This window comes from Onychomys torridus, chromosome 6 (genome assembly GCF_903995425.1).
Source record: "Onychomys torridus chromosome 6, mOncTor1.1, whole genome shotgun sequence".
Taxonomy (NCBI): Eukaryota; Metazoa; Chordata; class Mammalia; order Rodentia; family Cricetidae; genus Onychomys; species Onychomys torridus.
This window is the reverse complement of record NC_050448.1, coordinates 34976405-34991330: the sequence shown is the minus strand read 5'-3', so window position 1 is coordinate 34991330 and position 14926 is coordinate 34976405. Positions and strand designations below refer to the sequence as shown.

The window sequence follows — 14926 nt, the reverse complement described above, 5'->3', positions numbered from 1 at the left end:
AAGCTTTTTGTGGCACTCTCTTCTGAGACAGATTTCTCTCCTGGATCTTTGAGGAGTGGATGATAAGGGATACAAGTAGGGGACCAAACATTTGTTCAGTAGATATAGCAGTGTTTTGTTGCTACATAAACAATCCCTCCACAATTTTACCAGACATATGACTGCCTGGACACATGTCAGTTCATTCTATTGAGATGTCAATAGCATTTTAGCAAGTTATGTAAGCTTACTAGCCCTTCTAAAAACAACAGGGTTTTATAGATCTAGAAATCATAGAAATCATCTAGAAATCTGCCTGCCCCTTGTGCCTGATTTTATGTCATGTGTCACTGTTCATTTGTAGCATAAAGCAGCAGTAGATCTAATGCCGTCTTAAACTCTTTAAGTGGAAACCACAACAATGGCTGTATCTAAATGCCGATGGAAAAGGAAACTAGCTCCTATGGCCAACCAAATGTGTCAATCTCAGTAAACTGTGTTTTCACCAGAATTTCAACTATGGTCATCTGCAAGATTGACAGGGGATTTTCACTGCAATACTCACCCAAGTTTTAAAAAGATGCCAGATTGTAATCTTATCAACAGAGAGGTAGACCAATGTTGACATGAGTATGAGAGATTCTCATGTCCTTTGGATGGAGTAAGAAAGAGGCCATCTATTAACAGAATTTGAATCTCCTCCTAAACAACTGGAAGCTTTTTTTTCCTTTAAAAAGTTTGTTTCTTGACTACTAGAAACAAAATGATTTTAAAGTGGTAACTATAAGTCAAACTGTTTACATTTCAGAACATTTATTGATAGGTTCCTTAGACAAAAGTTCCAGATGAGAAATGTATTTGAGGTAGTAAAGGGAGAGGTCTGCAGGCTTTGATACAGGGCGGCTTCTCATGCAGAGCTCACATGCTCTGCAAACACTCCAGTAGAGAGACTTCAGTGAAACTTGAGCAAACAGAAAACATAAATATGTATTTTCTCCTTTTTGGGTAGTTGAGGAAAAGGCTTCTTTTTCCTTCATCCTTGATGTTTTGTGAGCAAACAGTCTCAGTATAAGGTCGGCCCTCCTGTAGTGGCAGCTGTCCGGCAACTGAAAGACCCACCAGTGCATTCAAGCCAGAAAGCACCACACTGCTCAGATGGCTCATTGAGCTAGAAGTTCGGTATGTGGACATCTAGAGGAGTCCAGATCTGGCTCACTACCTAACTTTCATTTTCCTATTTGGTAGCTCTTGTCCTTTCACCAACCATAAAGTTACATTTGTTTTAAATATTGAGAGTTTTACATAATATTTGACAACCAACATGCCTTCCTTTTTTACATCTGTGTAAAGAAGATTTTATATGTGGCGAAGTTTAGCACAGAATGGGGTTTAGGCTTTGAAGTATGTAAGTGGAAGGTTTATGCTTTCATCCCAGGAGTCACAAAAATGAAGGCCAATGGTTTTGAAACTTTAAAATATTAATACTCTTGTACCCAAGAAACACAACTTTTAAAAAATAAATAAGTTGTTTAATATTGGTTAAGTCATAGTAAAGGCTAACATAAAGGAGCATACTTTACAAATAACTTCAATATTCAGGCTAAGCACCTTACAAATAAGAGCTTATTATGGAAATTCTGGCAGCCTTAATTGCTGGCATCATCGTGTTGTTTAAATTAGTCTTCTGGGACTTAAAGAAAAGGTTCACAGCAATTTATAAATGAATTTTTCTCTCTTGTGTAACATTATATGTCCCATTGAGACACTAATTTTCTATGACTTCTCCTGTTCAGATTAAGCTTTTGAAGAACTTCATGCTTAAGTAGTAATATTAAATTTGTAGGTAAAGACTGATATACTTAATACTTTCATTTTCTGTGTAAACACTTATTTGTACAGTATACAACTGAAAACAGTAACTTGTACCTAGCTGGTAAGTGTGGACTCCACATATGAGGAAACCAAGACCAGACAGAAAATTGAACTAAGGCAGTTGCTATTTGCGCTCGTGAGTGTCCTGTCCAGAAGAAACTGAGACAGATGGCTCTCTGTGGTGCCTATTAGCACAGGAAAGCTCAGGCTGACGTCTAGGCTCACTCAGTGTCCGTGGCTCAACTCAGGTCTTCTCACCCTGTTCTCTACCCTAAAGTTCTCCAAGTTGTGCGCTTTCTTTACCCTGGCTTCTTGCTATAATAGCCCTGCCACTCCTGGTCTCTGTCTCTGTCTCTGTGTCTCTGTGTGTGTGTCTCTCTCTCAATCTCTTTCGTCTTCCCTACCCCCACTCCTCCTGTCCCCTCTTTTTTCAAGACCTGGTCCATTTTGCTGACCATGTTTAGTTTACTGCTTTCTCTCCCTGCTCAGGACTCTTCCAGATGCCTCTGGCTGTTCCCTCCCTCATATCTACAATAAAAACCTTCCCCTCAACCGTATCTTGGAGCAGTCATGTCCTCACTTTATACAGTGAGAATGTGCTAGGAATCATTAAAGACTGGGTGTGCTAAGAAGTCTGGAGCCATGGTCTAATAGTAAACATGTGCTTTTGGGGGGAAGAAAGTAGCCCATATCCTCCACCAAAGTCCTGATAGCACTGTTGTAGTGGCTTCACAAGGCACCTGTGTGCGAATCTGAGTCCTCTGGATCAGCCGTTCTTCACTTAGTGTGTTGTTTATATTCATAAAAAGGATTGGTGCTGTTGTACCTGTTTCTCAAAACCCCCAGAGTCCACCAAGGAGCTCGTTTCCAATGCAAGCAGTAAGGGTCCTTTTATTGTCATAGTTCATCCTGGGCCACCAACAAATGGAAGGAAATATGTCAGTGGCCATGAGCCCAGGTATAGAGAGTTTTTATAGGGAAAAAACATAAGCTGGGAATTGGCAGCTTGGGATTGGGTAGAAGTGATGTGGGGCAAGGTGATTTTTTTTAAACTGTTGGTCTAAACTTTGGGTGTGAAACCACATTTGGAACCATTGGGTTAGACTTTTGTCTGGGAACCACAACCTGCTGAACAGGATTATCTGGACTGCTCAGCATGATTATCTAGATATCTTCAAGGGCCATAAACTGCCAATAGGATGTCTGCAGGAGGACACTGCTCTGTATCCGTTCAAGTTGTCATGGCACATTCCTAAGGTCCTTTCTGGATCTGAGTACAGCAGGTGGTCTAAGGTGGTGGCCCTACCCTAAGATGGTGTCTGTATTGCCTTCACAGTGCTCCACTTGGGCAATAGCAGGATAGGACCAGTGTTCCAACTGTGCTTCCTCCTCTGAAGGACCTTGGTGCCTTAGCATACAGCATACAGACTGAGCCTAGCAAACAGGAAAGCCAATGCAAAGGAAGTTCCACAACTCAGCAAAGACAACAGTATGGAAATCTGTTTTAATAATTATTGCCAAGCTCAGTGTCTATCGTGTGTGCCAAGGAGCCAGGGAGAACAAAAAGGAGCCATAAAAATACTGATTTGACCTGAACAGTTGAAATTGAATCACTTTCATTTTGTTTTGGTATTTTTTTCTTACAGGTTTTTGTCTACTTGTTTGTTTGGGTTTTTATTTTTTGTTGTGTTTTATTTGTTGAGTGAGATCAAGAAAGAACATAAAATTTGATGGGTAGGGAGATGGGAAGGATCTGGGAAGGGTTGAGAGTGGTCCAAGAATATGATAAAAAAAAAAAAATACAAGAAAAAAATTTTAAATAACAAAAACCTGAATGACCCTAGGAATCTAATTTTCTAAAGTTGCAGCCAAGTCTGGAGACTTTACACATGTCCCTGTGTATTTTTATCGAGTACACTGATTAGTAATGAATATTGAAATTCACTATTGAAAATGCCATACAATCCATTAGTGCTGAAGTACTTTCAGAATGAAGCCTGGACATCTAGGATGTTTACTGTTACTGTGTGGAACAGAACATTTCCTTTTATCTTTTTACAGCCAATTGGTGCTTTGAACCCCAAGAGAGCAGTGTTTTACGCAGAGCGTTATGAGACATGGGAAGATGATCAAAGCCCTCCCTACCACTATAATACACATTACTCAACAGCAACTTCGGCTCTATCGTGGCTTGTTCGAATTGTAAGTATCGTCCTTAACTTAGCAGTCTCTAACTCCAGAGTGTAAGTAAATTAAATGAAAATCAAGTACATTTGGGGTTCACTTTAATGACTAGAGGTCAGTGAGTAGAAAATGGACTCCATGTACCCCAGGGAAGAGTCCAACCTATGATCTTCCTTCTCAGCTTCCCAAATGCTAGGATTACAGATGTGCACAACCACACTTTGCTTTGATTTTTTTTTTTAAATATATGGTCTTCTTTGTAGAATTGGGTTAGGAAGCCAGTTACTTAAATTCCTATACTTATTCTTAAATTAGGGATAGCACATGATGAACAGGCACTCTGTCACTAACACTAATGCTGCCGCTCTCCTCGCCTCAAGCACACACACCTCTATATCTGCAAATGAGACATAAAGGACCCTCTGGTGTATATATTGAATTTTAGATCAACTAATATGTTAATGAAACAAACCCCAAACTGACTTTAAGAAAATACCAACTCTGTACTTATAAACCAGAGGTAAGGACAGAAAATTGTGATCCCTTTTTTAGACCAACGTTTTTAATTGGTCTCATCTCTCCAAGATTCAACTTTATTGTGTGAAATTGGAAGTTAAGAAAAATCTTAACTGTATTTTAGACGCTAGAATAATTAGATCTAATTGTAATTTTGAGAGTATTACATCTGTGGCCAAGCCTGATTATGGGAACCAGTCAGAGCTACCCTCCTTCACTTAATGGTCACAGTGCTCTCAGTAGGCAGAAGGCACTTCACACTCAGGCAAGAGATGACACCCTCTGGTTTCCCACACAGAGTTCATGGAATCCATCCTGTGGCTCCAGCCTCAGAACCGAGCAGACTATAGAACTGATCAGTCAAGATTTAGGGGACCTGATTTCTGAGAGCCACAGGCATAAAATGTAGTCTTAATCGATTTGCACTCAGAACTAGGAAAACAGAGAAGAAAACAAAAAGACTGATAAATTCAGTTCTCTGATCACCAGTGATTAGGCCATAAAGCCAAATTTCTAGTCATTATCACTAATAGTGGGGAATGACCTCTGAGGCATGAATGAACTGCCAACAAACAAAAACCAGTACAGGAAGCATAGATTTAAAATCTAGGGAAAGGGTGCCTGTAAAGTTCTATATGCTGTCTGCTCTGGGAGCCAAGAAAAAATGTGGCTGTACCTAAGCAGGCCAAGAACAGCCCCCACAACCCACACAGCCCATTGGGTTTCATCAGGTTAGTCTACCTACACTTTGCAAGAGGCCCCCAGAGTCATAACATAACCACATTTTTAGAAAGCATTGAAACCGAAAGTTTTCACTCTGAGAGGCCGTTCTATACCTCATCAGAGTCCCTGATGCCACAGCGTTGGTGAGCCACCACAGTGAAGGGGATTACCTCACTCAGGCCTCTTGGAGATGGACCAAAGTCCAGGGCTATGTGTGAAAACCCAAGAGCAACAACAACAGTAGATGTTTTAATTGGGTTGTCTTGAGATTTAAATGAGATTAATGTTTGATTGCATCTTGAAGTAGACACAATGGTGTTATGTGTTTTCTGTGAATGCCAATTAGTCGAATCTGGAGACAGATTGGCAGAACATATTAAAAGAAAAACACTTGTTCTCAACCACCAGATTTATTTAATATTTTTCTCTTCTAAGTAAGCTAAACCTTTTTATCCAGTCACAAAACAAGAGGTCCTCTGGCTGACCTGCTGTCCCAGTGGGTAGAGCACAGGACTGAAACTATGCGAGGACCTGATAGTGATCTTCCGTGTCTACTGCACAGAAAACATTATTGTCTCATAGGGAATCCCTGACTGTTTAACAGCTTCTAGTACCCTTGTTGAGAAGGAAAAGGAACAGGTGGAATTAGTTTCATAAATTTTAAACCTGGTATACCCAAAATGTTACTCTTTGGTCATGTAACCAATAAAATATTATTTGTGTGATGTTTAATATTTTTGAACTCATTTTGGAATCCAAAGAATATGTTTTATTTCTAGCTGCTGAATCTGACAACACATGTATCTAGCTTTCATTTAGCTCAAATGCTTCATGAAAAGCTATCAGAGACAGAGTACTGGAGTCCTGTGGTCTAACAGCTTAAGGAGCATTCAGCTAATGGCCCATGGAACTTTGCTTTCTTCACTCTTACTCTAAGGACTTTATGAAGTAGAAAATGCATTTATAATTTGTGTCACTAAGAATCTGTTCATAAAATATAATACATATTAAAATAAGTGGCTGTCTTCTACCTTTCAATCCTTTTAGACCTAAAGTCATTACATTCATTATCTTTCAATATATTTGGTATGACAATGATGATAATTGCATAAAAATGCTAATTAGCTATATACCTCATTACTTTAAATTAAGAATATTCTTTTAGTTAAACTCCCAGTGAAATCACTTGTCTGACTTGCCAGGCTCTAGAAAGACAGATTCATTGATGGCTGCTAGACAAATGCTGAATAAACCCTCATTCCAAAGTGGGATTTCTTAAGATAATACACGGACACGTTGTGCTCAGATATTTGTCCTTCCAGGACATGAAACATCACCCTGAGTAATCACATGCTACTCACTGACTATGACCAGTTTCCCTGGCTGACTCAGTATGCTCAGCTAATTCTTCAGCCGTTTAATAACAATAATTCTTAGGACATTAAATAGGTAACATTCAAAATTTTAATATCTACATGTGCTTATAATTTAGAACGTTTTTTATAATTACAGATTATTTAGAAAATTTACCCAAGAAACTCAGCTGTAATGTATCATTAAAAATACCTGTGTCTAGTAAAAAGAGCATCGGTACTTTCACAAGCATCATCCATTAGCCGACCCAAATAAAACCTTTCTTTGTGGTTATTTTGGATGCTGACACTTAAGGGCAGTGCATATTCACTTAGAGGAAAACAAGTGGTATCTAATCAGATATCAGAAGTGTGGCACACAGGTTAATTCATAGAAAATGCTAATTGATTCTAGACTTACTTTTTGATTCTTTCAAAAGAAATAGGAGAAAATTATATCTCAAGCCTCAAAGTACAGTAGAAATAGTCATCCTTTTCACGCATGTAAGTGTGGCCTTGAACTTGCACAGATGCTGGAGGGAGGCACACACCTGCTGGGGAGACAAAGTGGCTGGTGCCAGCCCGTCTGACAGACAACAAGACCTAGCACAGGGAGGTCTCAGCATCAACCTGTTTCCTTTCCCTCTCTGTAACGTTCCACAGCACTTCAGTTCTGCATCTGAAAGGGACTTCTGCACAGTGGGGGCTCCCTTCCAGATCCCGGATTAGGCACAGATCACACCCAAACACTTGGTTTTACAGAGAGATTCTTTATTAAGCAGGGATGAAAAGTTCAAGCGGCTGCTTTCTGACTCAGGCAGAAAAACAGCAGCGAATGACCTTGCAGGTGTCATAGTTAAGAGAAGAAGGGGAGGTCTGGGTTAGAATAGGCGAGGATGCTGTGGTAAAGGAGTAGAGGATGAGGGAGGAGGGGGAGGGGACAAGGGAAAGGGGCAGGGATATTTGTCCTGGAGGGACAAAGGACTGCCGCTGGATAGAGAGGAGGCAGATGTGGCACATGGACAAATGGCGATTTACAAAGGTAAAGGGGGAGACCTCACGTTAGGACGAAGTATTTAATTTCAATCGGGCATGTCAATTAAGTGAACAAAAGGGGCTTCTAATTGCTGGACTTTGGTAGTCAGTCCCAGGAGAAAGAAGTGGCCAAATAAGGGAATAGACCTTGGTGACTAGCTTTAGGAATGGAATCTAACAGTTTTTAGCAAGGCAGAGGGAATGGAGGAGAAGGACAAGGCCTGCCAGAGCCATGTGTTCCAGTGGGCTGGTGGACCTTTATCATCTTTACTTTACTGTGATTACACATGGTTGGGGTTCAGTTTTGGTTTTTAAATGGAATGAAGAAAACAAAAAAGACGAATGTTGTTTCTAACATGGAATTGACTGGTCTGTAGAGGTTACAAGGCAGGGAAGGTGGCCATGGCCTTTGGAGGAATCTAGTGAACTAGCAGTCTGGGTGCACCAAGCTGGTGGTTGTGTAGGTAAGATACACCAAGCTTTCTCTTTGTTATTTCACTTATCTGATCTGATCCTGTAATTGTCCTAAAGATGACTGCCAGTGTCAGCTTACACTGATGAAGTACCAGAGGCAGTTCCACGACAGTATGTAAAGGAACTTGCCCAAGACAGGTAAATAGTTCAATCAAACTTTAAAATTAGTAAGTCATGTTTTGCTCAATTTATCACTACTATTTTTTAACTTTTAATAGTCCAATTTGATTAATTTACTGAGCATATATACCACATTTACCATCTGACTTTTAAATTAAAAGTCTACAAGGCAAGTTTAATCAGTGAGACACACCTCAAATAGTTTTTATTCCTAATTGTGGTAATATCCATTCATCTCTTGTATAACTTAAAATCTTAACAGAGTGGACTTCCAGGCTGCATATTTCATTTTCAGGTAAAATAATTTTTTTTGGTACCCCAATGGTAGATTTCTCCACACATGCAGTAAGCAAGATCAAGCCAAATTAAAATGACCAGGTTTATTTGGGCCAGATGTTCTCCTCTGACTCTCCAGTGCCCCCCACCTCCACACCAGAGATGAGGCATGGGGAGGGAGAAGGAGATATCACATGGCAGGTATAGAGATCTGGGCTTAAATACCCTGCAGGCAAGGTCTGAAGCTTTGAGGGGAGAGCCTGGACTCTGGACACCTTTCTGAGAGAGCAGGGTTTGGAGAGTGAGGAGTGAGGCCAAGGTGGAGTTTCCAGCTGAACAATAATTGATTCCCCTGTTTTTTGCTGTATCATCCATGATCTTATCTCTTCCATCTCACTTTTCTGTCATTCAAAATTAAGAAAATATATTACAAACTTAGAAAATTGATTAAATCTATTCACACTAAAATTTCAGAAGATTTGAAAAAGGCAAATATTTCTGGATGTTGCCAGGTGATCACCCTCTAAGACTAGTGGCAAGGAAAGAAGGGTAAAGGGACATGGGAAATGTCTAATACATTAAGAAACAAACGAAGTTGCATAGTAAAGAAAAGAGACAAATAATTAGGAAAATGCCCCACAGAATTCTTAACATCATCAAAGTTGGGAATGATTTTTATTATTGATCCTCCCCATCATAAGCTTCAGAGAAAAGGGTTGAGTATGGCAAAAGAAATACACATTTGATTTTGCTCTACTTATAGGTAACTAGGGAATCCTTAGTGAGAATGAATATTATTTACTCTTTTTTGGAGACAAACTTAGTTATGTCAAAAGCAATGCCTCTCTGCTCAACCTAAAAACTGCAGAGCAGGCATTAAAATGGGATAAATGCCCAGGTGTTGTGATGGTATTATCCCAGGGCTTCTACTATGGGAGATGTCCTGATTGATAGACACAGTGCTCAGGATACTAGTCAAAGGCAGCAGTCACAGAGTACTGGAAGTGTCAGGTCTCGATTGCATTCACTTTAGTTCATTCCTTATTCAACAGATTAAGTAGTGAAGAATCTGTGCACTAGGAGTTAAGCTAAGTAGGAGATGGAATAGAGAGTGAGATAGACAGGGATGCTTTCATAGTGAGGAATGCAGTTATAGCTGTGGGAACAATGTTTAGAGTCTAAGGAGATGTCAGCTACTCAGAACATACAGGGAGAATCCATTGAATCCAGAAGAGTCTCCAGGGGTCAGTGTTAGTGAGGAAAAAGGATGTTTGCATCTGGCAAAGGGAAAAGGACAGAAGCTAAAGAGCAGCTGAGAAACCCAGCACAGCAGAAGGGCATGTGAGAACTAAGACAGTGCATAGTTGAGCCTTCCTGCAGAGTTCTTGGAGCTATCAAGATAACTGAATAGGAATTGCATTTCTAAAGAGCGTCAGACCATTGTGTAGACCCTGTGCTGGGTGGGGTGGGGGTGGGTTCTTAGCTACTCCAAGATGGACATCACCAAACTAATTCCCCACTCAGAGTGAGTGGCTTGTCTTCTTGCAGTTAGTGTATATAGGCTGAACTACTAGGAAAAAAGAAAAGAAAAAAAAAGAAAAAAGAAATCTCCCTTATAAATGCCGTGGGAATCATTTACAGAGAGATCATAGAGTAAATCATTGTTTTGCAGATAAAAAGACATGCCCATGAGACCAGAAGTCATGCCAGACTGTGGAGCAATGGGATGCAATGGCACAATCAGCCCGGATCCATGTCTCTTGACACCTTGGTGTGGGCTTTTTACCCAAGGCTCTGTATTTCTTCTGCCTATGGAGGGCCTCAGAGTTCTTTCGTTTTGTCTTGTTTCTAAAAAGAAATGACTGTAGCTGTCTGTGTTTCATATGATCCAATGACTGATTCTTTTCTTTGCTCAGGAGCCATTCACAACCTTCTTCCTCAATGCAAATGATGGGAAATTTGACCATCCGGACCGAACATTCTCATCCATTGCAAGGTCGTGGAGAACTAGTCAGAGAGATACCTCTGATGTCAAGGTATATAGTTTATTTATCATTTATAGTCATGGAAGTCTAAAACGTGTTGAAATTTTTATTTTTAAGTATAAATGGGTATATATGACATTTTATGTTATGGCTTTACTCCATTATATTAAAATTGTAAACTACATCTAATCTTAAAGAAAGTCTGTTTTTGTATGGCCCATGTAGTTTAACAAAGGCCATCTGTCTGACTGATATATTGGGGATACCCATTGGAACTTAGTGGGGCAGTCACCAGTGGGTGCATCACTTAAAGAAATGATCTCCCTTTCCTTGAACTCATAGGAAATGTTTCAGCAGTGAAGGGTAGGGCTCCTTGAGACCCTCCTCCCTCCTGGCTGTTGATGGGCCCATTCATGTGCAGATATGGGGTAGTCATTGGTTGTTTCTTGCAGTCTTTCTTCCTTCCTTCTGGCTCTTACCATCTTTCTATGTCCTCTTCCAGTGTTCCCCAGCCTTAGAGGGGATGGTATAAATGTCTTATTTAGGGCTGAGTACTCACTTATTCTCAGACACTTTTACATCCATCAGTCTCTGCCTTCCAGCAGCTTACTGGAAAGAGAGGTTTCTCTGACTAAGGCTGGAGTGGTAATGGTCTTTGGGTATGAACATGCATTTAGAAGGTGGGTTGATACACACTTAGTTAAACAACTAAGTTAAGCTCCTCACTAGCTCCTGTGACACCTTCAGTGTGGGCTTTTGAGAAGGTTTGCAATACCAGGTATGGACTCCTTGTGGAGAAGGCCTTAAACGCCAGCAATGTAGTGGCTTAATCACTTAACAATTGTGCCACCACTGCCCAGATAAGCAGGACCTTTGATAGATGAGGTTAACATTGTGACATGTAGGGTTCACCGCCAGATTTCTTCCCCAGCAGCCTATATGGCACCTTCCAACACTTTGAAAGCTAGCTGGAAGAGACTCCCAGCTGAGCTCCAACTTGATATCTCTGTAGCATATAATCAAGGTGTGTGGTGCCTTAAGCAGTATCATCTAGTTCTGCTATACAACTAAGAGGAATGGCAAAAGCATTGTTTTAGGGGATTCTGAGGTCTCCCTAACCAACAACTAGTAAGGAGGTGCTCCATACTTGGCACTGAAGTTTTTTGTTAATAACAAGTAGCTTCAATTAAGAATGATTAAAAAGTATCTCAGGATTTTTTGTTTGTTTGTTTTGATCAATTAATGTGTTTTCTTTTTTAAAAAAAAAAAAAAAAAAAAACAAAAAAAACCTCTATCTAACCCAAATGGATAAGGAGATGGAAAGAACAATCCAGTAACTTACCTTTCCTGCTGTTCACTCAATATTTGGCCCATTCCATAAAACACAGTGGGAATTAGATCTGACCGTAATGTGTCATAGTGTTATAGCTGGCTCGGCTTTGTGTTTTTGTAGCCTGGGGCAATTAATAAAGCATTAATGACAAGACCCATTAAAAATGCAGGCTTTTCTATCCAGCCTTAGCCTTTTACTTGACTGCCTGGAGATACCATGCAATAATACATATTAGATTAAACCAGCATACACAATACCCAGAAAGAGAGCAGAGCAATTTTACAGTTGGTACAACTTAACTAGTGGTAAATACAAAGATGTGTTAATTGCTTATTTGTGCCTTTTTCTTTCTTAAAGAAAAAAGAAAGGACTACATGGCCATGATTGATGGATCAGGAAAATGTGCTCCTTTCTCTTTTTCTGATAGTAAGATCACATGATCAAATTATTACATAGATAGTTTCTTATTTTAAACCTTTTCTCTTTATCAGTGCAAAACTGTTTAGGTAACACTGGATTTAGGGCTTAGTCCTACAGAAGGGAGCCAGTTAAACTCAGCTGTTTGATTTGCATATCTATGTCCACCCAAAATACTTACACAAAGTAGTACATTGTCAGCAAAGTGAGAATTTTATGAGAGAATGGAAGCTGTGGGTTGGCTTCCTTTTCAAAGCAAATCACAAGAGGTTGAAGCAGAATGTAGCACATCCATGTTTTATTTGTTGCTATTAAAGTTCATGAGAGTCAGTCTTAATTTATGCGTATAACATTTACATTTCGAAAAAGTCAGGGTTTAACCTGCAGCTCTGCTGACTTAAATGTGGTGACCCACACTTACCTAACAGTCTTGACTTCCTTAAGGAATTAAACTAAAATACCCATAAGTCATCATTCCAGCTGACTGTGGCCAGGCATCAGGAAGGGGCCTACTCTTATTTAATGTACCTGGAGAACAAAAAGAAAACTGGGAGCTGGAAGGCACTCCGTGGGCAGCAGTATCTCAACTTCATGTTACAAAAATCACCTGGTGGACAATTTGCATGGAAGTTAAATATTCTTTTATACAATTGACTATTTCCATCTTAAGTCAGAGCTGTATCCTTAGTTTATCAAACTATTTCAAGTAGGAACTCATCCTCACGGTTACCTAGCATCATAACAACAAAGAATTGGCATTTTACTTAGCTCAGAGGTCCACTCCCACATGCCCACACACACGTGGGGTTGTTTTTTCTAATTTATTTATGCAATCACACTTCTCAACTTAACTTTCCTTTCCTTCCTGAGATTCAGTCAGTGCTTCAACTACCAGAGATCTCAGCAAGCTGCATTTCAGTCACTAAATCCCCCTACAGCCTTCCTCTTGTTACCATTTAAGGAACTTTCACATTTTTGTTGCTAATTGTGGTACTTGACTACCTGGAGTCAGGCATCAAAGAAGCCATCAATGTGGCTATCCCTAATGTGGAAATTTTCTTGGTTTTCATCCCCAAGCAGCCGTACTGAACCCCACCCACCTCATACCTCCACCACACACTCAATTGGCTTATAAGGAATGTTTTTCTCCACCTTGACATTGTGCAGACTACATTGTCAGCTCTCCCTGACCAGCACCCTTAGCCCTGCAAACTGTGGGTCTCTTTCTTCAGCAAGACTGCATGTTCAGACACACAGAAATGGACTTCTGTATCCTGGAATGGGGCTCTATATAACTTCATGTTATATAGGGTGATTCCTAATAATGGGGCCAGTGGCTCAGTGCCATCTGCATGTTTACTTTTTAAACATATGATCAAACCATCATCCTCAGAGATGACAGTTCTCTTCCTAAAGCCATATGTTAGGCTGCTCTTTCCCCATACCCAAGTCATCCTGCTATAAGAAGTAATGTGGTTGCTGCTGCTCTGGAAAGTGCATTAGGGAGTGGACAGTACTGTCTCTGAATTCCATCTGCCCTTCCTTAGCCATGCACAGCACTTTTCTGTACTTATTGACCATAATATGACACGTTCAGGCAGATCTCCAAGTTCCAGACCAGCCTGGTCTACAAAGTGAGTTCCAGGACAGCCAGCGCTACATAGAGAAACCCTGTCTTGAAAGAGGGATTGAAGGAAGGAGGAGGGAGAGAGGGAGGGAGGGAGGGAGGGAGGGAGGAAGGAAGGAAGGAAGGAAGGAAGGAAGGAAGGAAGGAAGGAAGGAAGGAAGGGAGGGAAAGGAAAAAAAGAAATTGCAGACAATATGGTTCCCATCAGGTTTCTATTCCATGTGTGTGCACACCTGTGAGTGTGTGTTTGTGTGTGGGGGGAGCAATCACATATGTTCATGTGTGTTCTGATGCTTTCTGTTATAGCATCAGAATATGGGTCTTATGACAAAATGTTAGAATATATGAGGTCTTTAAAAATAATTAATGGTGAATTGAAATTTTAAGTTCATGGTTCAATACATCTATTAAAGTATTTTTTTCATTTTAAAATGACTGATTTAGCAGGGGAGAGTGAGTTACTGGGAATAATAATCCCACTAGCTTCTGGAGCATGGATTTTTATTTATGGTCTCTTCTATGTAATATAGCAGTTGATGTGTTTTCAAGGAAATGTGTTTTTGTTTCCAGAGAGAAACTATCTCTGCACTATCTACTGAGGTAGACAACCTTGCAAGCGAGCTGAGAATGCAGTGGATGGTTTCCTTCTGTCTCTCTCCATTAATGTCAGTTTCTTCCTGTGCTAATGAACACAAGATGAGTAGGAAGGGGAGCTGCCCAAGTGACCTCTGAGAAGAGGCCCCAAGAGTAGAGTCAAATCAGTTAGTTTTGGCTCTGGGGTTTTGTATTTTGATTTTAAATTTCTTTCCTTCAGCCATGCACTGAGAGCAGAGCTATTCCACTTAGAGATATCCTTCCACTAATTTTCCTTAATACCTTCAAAGTTGTTATGGTACTTTCTGAATAGCTATGTAGATGTTAGAAAAGGTGGCTGTGACATAGTGTCATTAAGGTGACATAGTGTAAATTAATGCAGTTAATGGAGGTGCTCACACTGCCTCAGTGACCCATTATGAGCTCTCGAGGAATTAAC

The 14926-nt window shown here is 40.2% G+C and overlaps 1 protein-coding gene across 6 annotated transcripts in view; it reads left to right on the top strand.

The window, feature by feature from the left end:
- The window catches only part of Nbea (neurobeachin), a 551973-nt gene that overhangs the window by 479287 nt on the left and 57760 nt on the right, over positions 1 to 14926 (top strand). For all 6 annotated transcript variants that reach the window (XM_036189952.1, XM_036189948.1, XM_036189950.1 and 3 more), the window contains 2 exons: positions 3913 to 4053; positions 10448 to 10567. In XM_036189952.1, the coding sequence (XP_036045845.1) occupies positions 3913 to 4053; positions 10448 to 10567 (261 nt within the window). The remainder of the gene's footprint in view (positions 1 to 3912; positions 4054 to 10447; positions 10568 to 14926) is intronic.